The sequence below is a fragment of the Nycticebus coucang genome, chromosome 3 (assembly GCF_027406575.1).
Source record: "Nycticebus coucang isolate mNycCou1 chromosome 3, mNycCou1.pri, whole genome shotgun sequence".
NCBI lineage: Eukaryota > Metazoa > Chordata > Mammalia > Primates > Lorisidae > Nycticebus > Nycticebus coucang.
In genome coordinates this window covers 74228343-74242940 of record NC_069782.1, presented here as the reverse complement: position 1 = coordinate 74242940, position 14598 = coordinate 74228343, and the positions used below count along the sequence as shown (strand labels likewise).

Sequence of the window (14598 nt, the reverse complement as noted above, 5' to 3'; positions counted from 1 at the left end):
AAATAGCATTTATATTGTATAAGGCATTATAATTCATCTAGAGATGGTTTAAATCAGTATTTGGGAGAATGTGCATAGGTTACACGCAAATATTAAACCATTTTGTACATGTAAGGACTTGATTATCCATGGATTTTGGTATCCTGGATACAAACCTCTATGAATAGTGAAGGATGACTATAATGGTTGAAACTTTCCAAATGTGATGAAAAACATTAATGTAAATATATCTAACAAGCCTCCAAAACTCCAATAATCCAATTAAAATGAGCAAAGTATCTGAATAGACATCTTTACCAAGAAGATACACAAATGGCCAATAAACACATGAAAAGTAGCTCAACATCATTACTCATCAGGGAAATGACAATCAAAACTACAATCAGATACCACTTCACTCCACTACAATGGCTAGAAACATAAAGACAGATAATAACATTTATTAATGAGGATGTAGAGAAACTGGAACTCTCATACACTGTTGGTGGGAATAGAAAATGATGTAGCCACTTTGGAGAATAGTGTGGCAATTCCTCAAAAGGTCAGACATAGGGTTACAATATAATCCAGCAATTCTCCTAGGTATATATGTATAGCCAAAAGAATTCAAAGTCTAGGTCATCAGCATTATTCATAATAGCCAAAAAGTAGAAACAACTCAAATGTCTATAAACTGGCAAACAGATAAGCAGAATGTGGTATAACCATACAATGAAACACTTTTTAGCTACAAAATGGAATGAAGTACCTGATACATGCTCCAACATGGATGAAGCTTGAAAACATGTTGAGTGAAAGAAACAGTCATAAAAGACCATGTATCTTATAATTCAGTTTATATTAAACACCGTGAAAGAAACAGTCATAAAAGACCCTGTATTATATAATTCAGTTTATATTAAATGCCAAAAAAGGTAAATCTGTAGGAGGTAGATTAATTTTGGATGCCTAGGTTTGAGAGTAAAAGGGGTTGGTAGGAAATGGTGAGAGATGGCTAAGAGGTATAGATAAGGTTTCTTTTTGGGGTGATGATAATGTTCTAAATTTGACTGTGATGACAGCTACACAATTTGGTGAACTGTACATCTTAAATTAGTAAATTTTATGATACGTGAATTATATCTCTCTTATAAAATAAAATCATTTTATAAAAAGGAGGTAAGGACTACAAGCATCCAAGACACTGCTGAAAAAAATGTATAAAACTCTGCTTTTGAGGGACAGTGAATGCTTACTGTTTTACTAAGAAATCAAAGAAAAGAGTATTAGTTTCATTTAATAGTCTTTTAATTCTTATTTTCTGACTTTCTAATATTCAAATGTGACAATGATGAAGACACAAGGCAGGGAGATTTCTCAAACAAATGGCTGGTTATAAAAACGAACATAATATGAAAATATGTTCTATGACTTCTGTCCTATGGAAAGGTAGCCAGCACTAAATGAATCAGGAGACATGGAACTAGGATTCACCCTGTTTTATTAAACTATTGTCTGACACTTTTAGTTTTGGTTGGGTAAGACTGAAGTTGGGATGGAGAAGTATGATAAGTTCTTTAAGGCCCATCTCTGGGCTAAGGTGAATGAACAACTAAGCTATGCCTCCAAGTATCCACTCCAACTTGAAACACAGCTAGAAAGACCAGCTCATTTTTTTAATTTGTCTTAAATACTGGGATTTTGTATAGTATCAATAGTTTACTAGTCAATTAAAGGAGGTTTCATCTCAAAGAAAGCAAGCCCTTAGTCTAGATAGTTCAAGATTACTTCTAGCTATAACAAACTATAAGCATAATACTAAACTTATAGAGAAATCTTATGAAAGAGTATCCAGTTTTAAAAACAAGTGTTTTGATTATGGAGAAACAAATAAATATTATATTATACTTTTATTTTTACCTTTTTTTGAGACACAGTCTCAACTCTGTGCCCTGGGTAGGATGCTGTGGTGTCCTAGCTTATAGCAACCTTAAACTCTTGGGCTCAAGTGATCCTCTTGCATCAGCTTCCTGTGTACCTGGGACTACAGCTGCCCACCACAATGCTTGGCTAGTTTTTCCATTTTTAGTAGAGATGGGGTCTCAAACTCCTGAGCTCAGGTGATCTACCCATCTCAGCCTCCCAGAGTGCTAGTATTACAGGTGTGAACCACTGCAGCCGGCCACTATACTTTTATCTTTATGACCTCATTTTTGCTATTCAGAGATGTTAATTAAAAACTCACTTAGCCTTTTTTATCTCCAGATTCCTCCTTACAGCTAACTTCAGACTCTATAATTTAATAGGAAAACACTCAAATCAGAGACCTTTTAGCAAAATCCCATAAGCTTTATAGTAAATACATAAAGTCCTATCCTTAAATGTAAGGTATACTCACCAATGGTCAGGAAATCTGATCGATATTGACAAGTCATTCCAAAGCCAAAATCTCGCCAAAAGCCAGAATCCTTTTTGTGAACCTTAAATTAAAAAAAAAAAAAATCAATTTAATCCCTAATCCCTAAATTAATCAATTTAATCCCTAGAAAACATTTTAATCGACAATGAAACAAAATGTTTTCTAAAAGATATTTTTTCCTGTCTTTTATGTGACTGATAAAGGATCACATAAACTACATTGTTAAATCCTTCCAAAAAATCAAAAATATAGTAATTCACGTGAGCAAAGCCTTCTTGCCTCCCTCAATTTAATTGAACTCAAGTACTGTACAAAATGCGATCTTTATGACCTCATTAGTAGAGCTACTAATCACACAGCATGGTGCCTAACCTTAAGGGGATTACATTCCAGGAGGACAACAGTTGCACAAGCACTGTGATCAACTCTACACAGTTGACCTCATTTGGTGCCTAACCAGTATCCATTCCCCAGGCGCCTCCTTGATTGGTACAGTTTTTGTTCTGGTAAACACCTGACCTCATGCAGCCCACAAGCTTTGGGAATTTCCTGTTACCAGTAGCTTCAGAGTGGGCCATGAATATATCAGCGAGATAGTCTCATCCCATTTACCATAGGAATCAGATTCACTACCAGCTATTAGAAAAAATTCAGGCCAAGAAGCCAAAAGAGGAGGGTTCTTGGGATCTTTGGAAAATGAAGCCCTCTTGTTTTTCTGAGGGATCCACTACAAAGGCCACATACTCAAAGGGAAGGGGTCAGCCAAGCTATGACCTCAGACTAAATCTGGCCTGCTGTCTGCTTTTGTAAATACTCAATAATTTTATCGAACACAGCCATGCTCATTTGTTTACAAATTGTCTATGGGTGATTTCACAGTGCAGTGGACTAGCTGCAATAGGACTATATAGTCCACAAAGATTAAAACAGTTTTCTATCTGGCTCTTTACAGAAAAAGCTTGCCAACCTCTCATGTAGGATACGGTTAAGAACCTTAGTATTGCTGAAGTCCTTTTCCAACTTGAGGAAAACCAGCTTTATCCTGAAGCTATTATCATTGAAGTCCAAGTAGAGAAATATAAAACCAGGGATTGGATGACTCTAAGCGCCACCCCCAGAATATTTAGAGGCTTGATAAACCTCCTTTATTTTATTTAGACTTCCAACAAGTATTTAATCTATTAGATATGGTTCCAGAAATTGAGGCTTAGCAGTGAACAGAGGTGACAAAGTCCTGCCATCACAGAGCAAATAAACAAATACACATTTTAGGTAGTGATATGTGCTAGAAGAAAAATGCAGCAGGACAAGGGGAGAGCCTGACAGAGAAAAGCCTGTCTTGAACGTAACAGCCACAAAGGTTTCTCTGAGGAAGCAAAAGTTGAGCACCTGACTGAAGTGAGGGAGTGAGTGATGTAAATATCTGGAGGAGCTCACTCCAGGCAAGAAAGACTGCTGCACAAATGGTTCTAAGGACAAACAGCAAGGGAATGACTGTGGCATAAGCAGAAAACATGAGGCTCTGGGGTTAAGACTGGGCTTATAGAGTAGTATTTATTTAAGATCAGAATTTTTGTATGCTTAAGGGAAGGAATCAGAAGAGGCAAAGTGCAGGACAGGAGGGTAAGAATGCCTGGAAGGAGTCCTTGTTAAGGCAAGGGCTGAGCTCTAGTTCACTACAAAGGGACCGGCTGGCATCATGAAGGGATATGGACAGTTCTGCCACTGGGAATATAGACACGCTGAGGCAGTGAGGCTGACAAGAGCTCATGAAAGAAGAATATGAAGAACTTCTTCTCTTTTCAAATGAAATAGGAAGCAAAGCAAGTGAAGAGAAGTGTTTCAGGGTTGCTAGGAGGGGTAAAGGGAGGTCAGTGTGGCCTGCAGGAAAGAGAGTAGGTGGGCCAGGTAAGGGCTTGACTCCAGGGGGGCCCGGGAACTTTAGGCTGCAGTTGTTATCTCTACAGTGATGTCTGGTATGCGGCTGGGCTCTAGTGCTCCACTGCCCTGTGGCCTCGGTGGCACTGGAAGGAGTGAGGGGCAAAGGAGGTCAGTGCACAGCAAAGAAGGTGTAGAAAATGGCCATGGAGTCTGGTTGGGCAGGAGGGAAGTGAGGATGTAAACATGAGGAGGACAAGAGAAAAGCAAAGGAGATGACGCATCATCCAAACTAAAGCATGTTGAGACAGTTTTCTCGAGAAATAAAGCTGGAATTGGGATCTCCAGATAAGAAAGACTGAGCTGAATGGAAAATGATGTGCTGGGGAGAATTTAGGAAAAAGAAGTTTGTACAAAGACTTGTAGATGAAGGGGAGAGAGCATTGTGGCAAACGAAGGGGAGAGAGCATTGTGGCAAGGGATGGTGAGATAAAGACAAGAGAGGTGTCCACAAGGTAAGCTAGAGCTCAGCAAACTTTTCCTGTGAAAGGCCAGGTAGTAAATATTTTAGGCTCTGCAGAACATTCAGTCATTGCCATGACTACTGAATTCTGTCACTGTAACATGAAGGCAGTCACTGACAATAAGTATATAAATAAAATAATTATGGGTTGGGCTTAGCGCCCATAGCTCAGTGAGTAGGGTGCCAGTCACATATATGAGGCTGGCGGGTTTGAGCCCAGGACAAGCCTGCTAAACAATGACAACTGCAACAAAAAAATAGCCAGGCGTTGTGGCGGGTGCCTGTAGTCCCAGCTACTCGGGAGGCTGAGGCGAGAGAATTGCTTAAGCCCAAGAGTTTGAGGTTGCTGTGAGCTGCGACACCACGGTACTCTACCGAGGGCGACATAGTGAGCCTCTGTCTCAATAAATAAATAAATAAATAAAATTATGGGTTAAATGAAATAATTATGGATTAAAATCATCCATAATCCCAATTGTTAATCAAACAAACTTCATTTATGGACACTGAAAATTGAATTTCATGTAATTTTTATGTGTCATGAAATACTCTTTTTTAAAGCGCGCGCACACACACACACACACACATATATGCATACATATAAGTATATATGTTTGAGATAGGGTCTTGCTCTGTCACCCAGGCTGGAGTGCAGTGGCTATTCACAGCTGTGATCATTGAGCACCGACTGCAACTTTGAACTGTTCAAGTGATTTTCCTGCCTCAGCCTCCTAAGTAGGTGGGACTACAAATATGTGCCACTGCACTTGACTAAAAAGCATTATGAGCTGTTAAAATTTTAAACACCATTCTTAACTTGTGGGCCATACAAAATGAGGTAGAAAGGACCAGGTGCAATGACTCATTCCTGTAATCCCAGCACTCTGGGAGGCTAAAGCAGGTGGATTGCTTGAGCTCAGGAGTTCGAGATCAGCCCAGTAAGAGCGAGACCTCGTCTCTAAAAATAGCAGGGCATTGTGGCAGGCGCCTGTAGTCCCAGCTACTCAGGAGGCTGAGGCAAGAGAATCACTTGAGCCCAAGAGTTTGAGGTTGCTATAAGCTATGATGCCATGGCACTCTACCAAGGGCAACAAAACTTTGTCTTAAAGACAAAACAAAACAAAACAAACAAACAAACAAACAAAAAACCCCCAGAAAATGCAGTAGAAGGCCAGATTTGGCCCACAGGCCATACTGCTGATCCCTGGCCTCAAGAGATGTGCAGGGCCACATCAAAGACCACTGCATGTATATGGGGTTCTTCCCTTTCTAGAATTTAAAGCTCCTTGAGGGCAGGACTTCTGTGAATTCCCTTGGCCCTTGTGAAACTCACAGTCTTTTTTTTTTTTTTTTTTTGTCTTTCTTTAGAGACAAAGGCGCACTTTATCGCTCTCAGTAGAGTCCTGTGGTGTCACAGCTCACAGCAACCTCCAACTCCTGGACTTAGGCGATTCTCTTGCCTCAGCCTCCTGAGTAGCTGGAACTACAGGTGCCTGCCACAACGCCACCTATGCATCATCTTTGTTAACTTTACAAGTCCTTCTCTTTTACCTACCATCACACTGTCAGTAACGATACCAGCTTTGTTGCAGTTTGGCTGGGGCGAACCCACCACCCTTGGTATATGGGGCCAGTACCCTACCCACTGAGCCACAGGCACCGCCCAAAATTCACAGTCTTAATGAAGAGCTGTATGATGTTAACCATTTTAAAAGCTTTCGGGCATAAATTTTCTTTTTTTTTTTTTTGTGGAGACAGAGTCTCACTTTATGGCCCTCTGTAGAGTGCCGTGGCCTCACGCAGCTCACAGCAACCTCCAACTCCTGGGCTTAAGCGATTCTCTTGCCTCAGCTTCCCGAGTAGCTGAGACTACAGGCGCCCGCCACAACGCCCGGCTATTTTTTTGGTTGCAGTTTGGCCGGGGCCGGGTTTGAACCCGCCACCCTCGGTATATGGGGCCGGCGCCTTACTGACTGAGCCACAGGCGCCGCCCAGGCATAAATTTTCTTGATGCAATGATATTTCAGCAAATGATTTTTGGGCAGCAATTGCATCATCTCTTTTTTTTTCACTTTTAGAGACAGAGTCTTACTTTGTCACCCTCGGTAGAGTGCCATGGCGTCACAGCTCACAGCAACCTCCAGCTCTTGGGCTTAGGTGATTCTCTTGCCTCAGCTTCCCGAGTAACTGGGACTACAGGCGCCCGCCACAACACCCAGCTATTTGTTGTTGTTGTTGCAGTTTGACTGGGGCTGGGTTTGAACCCACCACCCTTGGTACATGGGGACGGAGCCCTACTCACTGAGGCCTGGGCGCCACCTATGCTCATCTTTGTTAACTTTACAAGTCCCTCTCTTTTACCTACCATCACACTGTCAGTAACTATACCAGCTTTGTTGACAATGGACAGAGATAATTGCTTTAACATATTTCTTACTGCTTCGTATAAGTCTCTTGATTTAGTTGTGTCTTTTAATGGCACTAAAGAAGCCATTTATTCAGTGACCTTATAGTCCTCATTAATGCCTCTAATAAAAATGGCAAGTTGAGACATACTTGTAGGATTAGTATAGAATAAAATTTATACCAAGCATAAAATTTAAATTTAGCAGCTTTAATCTCTAAACTTCTTTCATTAGATTTTCCAGTTTCTTTAATTCATCTGGCTATGATCTGGTGAAACAAACTGATTTTAGAAATATCCCCCTTTTTGAAGGAATCCTCTCCAACACATTCTACAAAGCTTTGTCTACGGAGGTTGACAAAGTAAGACTCTGTCTCTATTGCCCTGATTCCAAAACCAGGAAAGGACCCAACAAAAAGAGAAAACTACATATTAATGAATATCAATGCAAAAATAGTCAGTAAGATCCTAGAAAACAGAATATAGTGACACGTTTAAAAAGTTACACATCATGATCAAGAAGGTTTTATGCCAAGGATGCAAGGTTGGTTCAACATATATAAAACCATAAATGTAATAAAATAAAAAACAAAGACCATATTATTCTCTCAACTGATGCAGAAAAGGCTCTTGACAACGTCCAGCATCCTTTTTTTGATAAGAAAACTTAAGAAAATGGGTTTAGGTGGAACATTTCTTAAACTGATAGGCTATCTACAACAAACCCATAGCCAATATCATATTGAATGGAGTAAAACAGAAAGTATTTCCTCTCAGGACCGGAACTAGACAAGGATGCCCACTGTTGCCGCTGCTACTCAATATAGTGCTGGAAGTCATTGCCATTGCAATCAGGCAAGAGAAGGCGATAAAAGGTATTCAAATGGGGACAGAGGAGGTCAAACTCTTACTCTTTGTAGATGATATTATACCTGGAGAAACCCATGGACTCAACTACAAGCTCTTAGAAATGGTCAGTGGCTTGGGATACAAAACCAATGCTCACAAATCAGCAGCCTTCATATATGCCAATAATAGTCAAGCTGAAAATAAAATCAAAGACTCTTATACCTTTTACAGTAGCTCCAAAGAAGATGAAATAAATGGGAATATATCTAATAAAGGAAGTAAAAGATATGTATAAAGAGAACTATGAAACCTTGAGAAAAGAAGAGCAGAAGACATTAACAAATAGAGAACATACCATGCTAGTGGCTGGGAAGAATCAACATTGGTAAAATGTCTACTACCCAAAACAATTTACAGCAGTGGTTCTCAACCTTCCTAATGCTGCGATGTATTTTCATTGTTACAAAGGGGTCACAACCCCCAGGTTGAGAACCGCTGATCTACAGACTTACTGCAATCCCTATCAAAGCACCAATGTCATACTTTGAAGATCTTGAAAAAACAGTACTTTCTTTCACATTGGAGCCAGAAAAAAGCCCAAATAGCCAATACAATTTTTAGAAATACAAACAAATATGGAGGCATCATGTTATCAAACTTTAGGTTATACTACAAGTCTATAGTGATCAAAACAGCATGGTACTGGCACAAAAATAGAGATACAGATCTATGGCAGTGGTTCTCAACCTCCTAATGCCGTGGCCCTTTAATACAGTTCCTGGTTGCAATCCACAGGTTGAGAGCCACTGATCTACAGACTAGAATAGAAAACCTAGAACTGAACCTAGCCACATATTGCCTTTGGATCTTTGATAAACCAAACAAAAGCACACACTGGGGAAAAGGATCCCTAATTAATAAATGGTGCTGGGAGAAGTTGTTAGCCACATGTGGAAGACTGAAAATGGACCCGTATCTCTCACCATCAACAAAAATTGACTCTTGCTCGATACAAGATTTAAATTTAAGACATGAATCAATAAAAATTCTAGAAAAGAGTGTGGGGAAAATGCTTGACAATATTGGCCAGGGAAGAAATTTTATCAACATCTTCCTGGCAATTGCAGGAACACCAAAAATAAATACATGGGATTTGATCAAGCTAAAAAGCTTCTGCACAGCTAAGGGTACCATAACTAAAGCAAATAGACAGCCATTGGAATGAGATTTTTGTGTTACAAATCTGACAAAGGGCTGATAAGCAGACTCTATAGAGAACTCAAATTAATCAACAAGAGCAAATAACTCTGCTGATAAGTGGACAAGAGACTTGAATAGAAACTTCTCTGAAGATGACAGATGAATGGTCAAAAAACACATGAAAGAAAAAATGCTCATCATCTCTAATCATCAGAAAAATGCAAATCAAAACCACTCTGAGATATCATCTAACTCCAATGAGATTAGCCAACATCATAAAGTCCCAAATCTGCAGATGCTGGTATGGATGTAGAGAAGGGAACACTTCTACACTGCTGGTGGGACTGTAAATTAATATACTGTTAATGAAAAGTATGGAGAATACTTTTTTTTTGAGACAGAATCTCAAGCTGTCACCTTGGGTAGAGCGCTGTGGCACTGTAGCTCACAGCAACCTCCAACTCCTGGGCTCAAGCGATTCTCCTGCCTCCACCTCCCAAGTAGCTGGGACTACAGGCGCCAGCCACAACGCCCAGCTACTTTTTGGTTGCAGCTGTCATTATTGTTTGGCGGGCCTGGGCTGGATTTGAACCTGCCAGCTCAGGTGTATGTGGCTGGTGCCTTAGCCACTTGAGCCACAGGCACGGAGCCAGAGAATTCTTTTTTTTTTTAATTTTAACTTTATTCAAATTAATTTGAGAGTACAATATTTAGGTTACATCATTCTCACTTCCAGGGTAAAGTTCCACTTGTAGAAGAGCTCCTTACCCAGGGGGTGTGTCTTTTTTTTTTTTTTGAGACAAAGGCTCACTTTGTCACCATTAGTAGAATGCTGTGGCATCGTAGCTCTCAGTAACCTCAGACTCTTGAGCTTAAGTGATTCACTTGCCTCAGCCTCTGAGCAGGTGGGACTACAGGCATCTGCCACAAAACCCAGCTATTTTTAGAGATGGGGTCTCGTTCCTTGCTCAGGCTGGTCTCAAATTCCTGAGCTCAAGCAATCTACCCACCTCGGCCTCCTACAGTGCTGGGGTTACAGGCATGAGCCACCACACCTGGCCCTGGAGAATTCTTAAAGAACTAAAAGTCAACCTTCCATTTGATCCCACAATTCCTTTACTAGATATCTACACAGATGAACAAAAATCTTTTTACCACAGAAGACATCTGCACCAGAATGTTTACTGCAGCTCAATGGCCAAGTCATGAAAGTAACCCAAGTGCCCATCAACCCATAAATGGATTAAGAAACTGTGGCATATGTATACAATGGGGTACTATTCAGCCATAAAAAACATGGAGACGTTACATCTTTTATGTTTACCCGGATGGAGTTGAAACACATTCTTCTTAAACTGTCTCAAGAATGGAAAAAAAAAACCAATGTACTCAATACTAATATGGAACCAATATATAAAAAACAACATGTCTGAATGATAAAACACAAATATAGTCTAACAAGGGGGAAGGGAGAGGAAGGAGGTCCATTGGTGGGATCTCATCTAATGTGCACAACGTGAGGATATTCAGCATGCTCCTTGGGTGAAGGGCTCAACTACAACTTGAGCTTAACCTTAGAAATGAAAACAATGTAACCTAAAAATTTGTACACTCATATTAATTTGAAAATAATAATTTACACTAGCAATGTAGATATTAAAGAAGAAATGAAGCTTATTCAAGTCAAGCCTAAACATAATTAATTAGTAAATTCAAAACATATTATAGAATAAAAAAAGAAATATCCCCTCTCCCCTTTATCAAGGCAAATTATTATATCTGCCATGGTTTCCATACGCTGCTTAATAAACTCATCATCAATAAATGGTTTTGATCTTTTTCTTTTTGCTATTAAATATGCTGCCACAATGGAATGCTTTCACAATGGAATGCTTTCACAATGGAATCCGTCTGAGTTATAAGTTAAAAAAATTTTTTTATTGAGAAAAAAGACTTTTTTTCAGTTCTGCTATTTTGTACTTAGATATAATCCTTCATATGCATTGAATCTGGCAGCATGTTTTCGTATATAATGCCTTTCAAATTATATTCTTGGAAAACTTGCACAAATTCCCTATAAATTTAGCAGAATGCCTTACTATTTGCCTCAACAGTAGTAGTCACCTGTCCACTCTTCTTTGAACAATCTTCCTTTATCCATAATTTTTCTGATTTTTGGATTCTGTTTCTTTTGAAACATTGTAGAAGCCATGCTGGGATTAAAAAAATAATAGGTAAGGGACTGTATTTACTTTCATTATGAAAATTAACTGACAGGAAAACAGAAAGCAAGGTTTGGGCCCTTCCATGATTCGGCTGCTGATGCAGAGTGAGGTGAAGGGCCCACTGTAAAGTGCAGAGGACAATGTGGGAGGCAATAAGGAGGTGAAGTACCCTTAATAATCAAGTAAGAATGCTTACCTGACTTCTAAGTAACATTAAACATCTAACACTGCAATGGTAGATTGAATATTATTGATAATAGCTGCCTCACCAAGTCACCACAAGTACAAGTAATGTCCAATGGTGTCAATTCAACTGTCTGTGCTAAGAAGATAACACACTGGAAGCCATACATGCATACAAATAGTGAAAGCATACTTACGTTTATTTTATGTAACACTACAACATGATGTTGTCATCAACAAAATTCACACTCAAGAACCACGTGATCAAGTGCTACCAAAACAAATCAAAAAAATCTCATGTTTTAATTTTAAGTAAGTTTATGATTTTGTGTTGGGGCACATTCATAGCTATCCTGGGCCACAGGTCGGACACCTCTGCTCTTGAGATTTTCTAACAAACATACTGGCATAAAATCCAAACTCCTTCCGGGGGTTAACAAACTCTACACAACCTGGTCTTTGCTTGCTGTGCTCCAACAACCTTAGGAAACCCAGTAGCCATCCCTATTGCCTGGAACTGCCTTTCCTGCAGTCACTTTCAATCCTTTGGATGATTCCTCCAACAATACATCTCACAAAGGCCTTTCTGACCAAATACACCACAGAAACTACCAAATCACTCTTCATAAATCAATCTGTTTTAATGAGCTCTATGGCACTTATTATCTGATTTTAATTTCCCTCTCCTCCTACTGGGATAAAGATTCTAGTGAGCAATAAACATGTTTGTCAGGGTCTAGGTACCAGTGGTAGATAATGCCCAGCATTGAATGGACCCTCAATCTTTGATGAATTAATATAACAGAGGCAGTCTGTGCAGTGAATAGGAGTGAAGGCTTTGGAGCCACACTGCCTGGGCTCTTGGCCTGATACCAGCCAGCTATGCACAGCAGGTACAGCATAGCTGTGTCATCATCTGTAACAAGGGAGTAAGAATAACATCTACCTTTGAGGTTGTTAAGAGGATTAAATGAGTTAACATGTAGGCAAAACAGAACTGTACCCTGCACGTAGTAAATGCTACCTAAAAATATTAGCTATTATCATTGTCACTTAAAATATATATACAACATTTCCATTTTCCTTTACATTTATACTGCTGTATTCACTTTATTTACATTTCACAAACTTTTTCCTCTTTATACACCATATTCACTACAGTGTGATTCAATTTATCATTTCACTTTTAGAGTTTTACTTGTTTTTCATATTATCTATTCATGCATATTACTACCATACAGCTCTGATTACAGACTGCTGGGAATGAAAATTACTGGATTGGGAGGATGAACTGGTTTAAAACTCTTGACCCAGAGAGCTACCACCCTCACCAGCAGAGAGGGAAGAGCTCCCATTTCTCTGGCCTCACTTGCATGGTTGTGCTTTTCCAGGGTGATAAATTAAATAAACAAATAAACCAACCAACAAACAAATACTGTGATGTAACAGCAAACAAAAAAATATTATACTAATGTTTTAATTTATTCCTAGTAAGGTGCCTATTTGAATATGCTCATTATGAATTCATGTCAACTGTCTTTTACCCTTTCTTTTCTATTGGGTATATTCCTACTTATTTCTAATTTCTATCTTTAAACATTAAAGAGAGCACTTTTGTCTTTTGTTTTAAGTGAAGAAACTAAAGTTTAGAAAAGTTAAGCAATTTATAAAGGTAAAACTAGAACTTGAAGCTCTTAAACTTATTTTGCTATGGAATATCTAGAACAGAGGTATCCAACCTTTTTTCTTTCCTCCCACATACTGGAAGAATAAGAGCTGTCTAGGGCAACTTATTAAGTATACAAACACTAACAAAAGCTGATGAGCAAAAAAAGGTCCATGAATACTTTTCACAGTATCTGATACCACAGAAAAGCAAATCAGTCCTCAAATAATCTGCATATGGCCCGTGGTCAGAGGTTGGACATCTCTGAAACCTTTGTTTGACTCCATTGCCACTTTTTTGTTGTGTTTTGGTTTGCTCTCAATTAATTTTAATACATACCTTCTTAATTTATGAATAATTTTAGATATACACAGACGCTGCAAAACAGTAAAGATTTTCCATATACTCCTCACCCAGTTTTAGCTTCCCCTAATGCTATCATCTTTCCTTGCTGTGGTACATTTGTCAAAACTAAGGAACCATCATTGGTATATTACTATTAACTCTAGGCTTTATTTGCATTTCACCAGTTTTTCCTTTGATGTCCTTTTTTTCTGTTCCAGGGCACCACATTCCATTCACTGTCATGTCTCCTTAGTCTTTATTTAGCTCTGACAGTTTCTCAGTCTTCCTTATTTTTGATGACCTTGACAGTTTTATGGAGTCATGGTTAGGTATTCTGCAGAATGTCCTTAAATGTATGTTTGCTGAAGCTTTCCCCATGATTAAATTGAGGTTATAGTTTTTGGAAGGAAGACTGCAGAGCTGAAGCGTCCTTGTTATGTCCCATCGGGAGTACACAGTATCATTGGTAATGTAAATCTTCTTCACTTAGTTAAGGTAGTGTCTGCTGGGTTTCTCCACCAAAAAGTCTGTTGTTCTCTTTCCATACTCTTTGGAAGTAAATCACCTAGTTCTACCACATAGAGAAGGGAGTACATATCTATATTATCTGGAATTCTGTAAGGAAGATTTGTTTCTTCTCCCCTATCTAATTTAGCCTATCCATTCACTTATTATTTATGTACTTATTCACACATTCATTTATACCATTATACTTATGGATATTTATTTTATGCTTTGGGTTACAAACCAGGTTTAAGCTATTTATTTTGTTGCTCATGTTCCAGCTTGGGCATTGAGGGTTCTTTCTGTTGGTTCCTGTGCCCCTTTAACACACCCTTATGCTTTTGTTGTTTAAGTACTTTCTTACTTTCTGGAGCTACAAGATGTCATAGGCTATTTATTTATTGAGACAGGGTCTCCCTCTGT

At 39.0% G+C, this 14598-nt stretch overlaps 1 protein-coding gene across 3 annotated transcripts in view; it reads right to left on the bottom strand.

The window, feature by feature from the left end:
* CSGALNACT2 (chondroitin sulfate N-acetylgalactosaminyltransferase 2) overlaps nucleotides 1-14598 on the bottom strand; it is a 65145-nt gene that overhangs the window by 17133 nt on the left and 33414 nt on the right. For 2 of the 3 annotated variants that reach the window (XM_053585432.1, XM_053585435.1), the window contains one exon: nucleotides 2378-2459. In XM_053585432.1, the coding sequence (XP_053441407.1) occupies nucleotides 2378-2459 (82 nt within the window). Of the gene's footprint in view, nucleotides 1-2377; nucleotides 2460-11374; nucleotides 11466-14598 lie in introns of those variants that run through there. The other variant, XM_053585433.1, reaches the window with a different exon arrangement.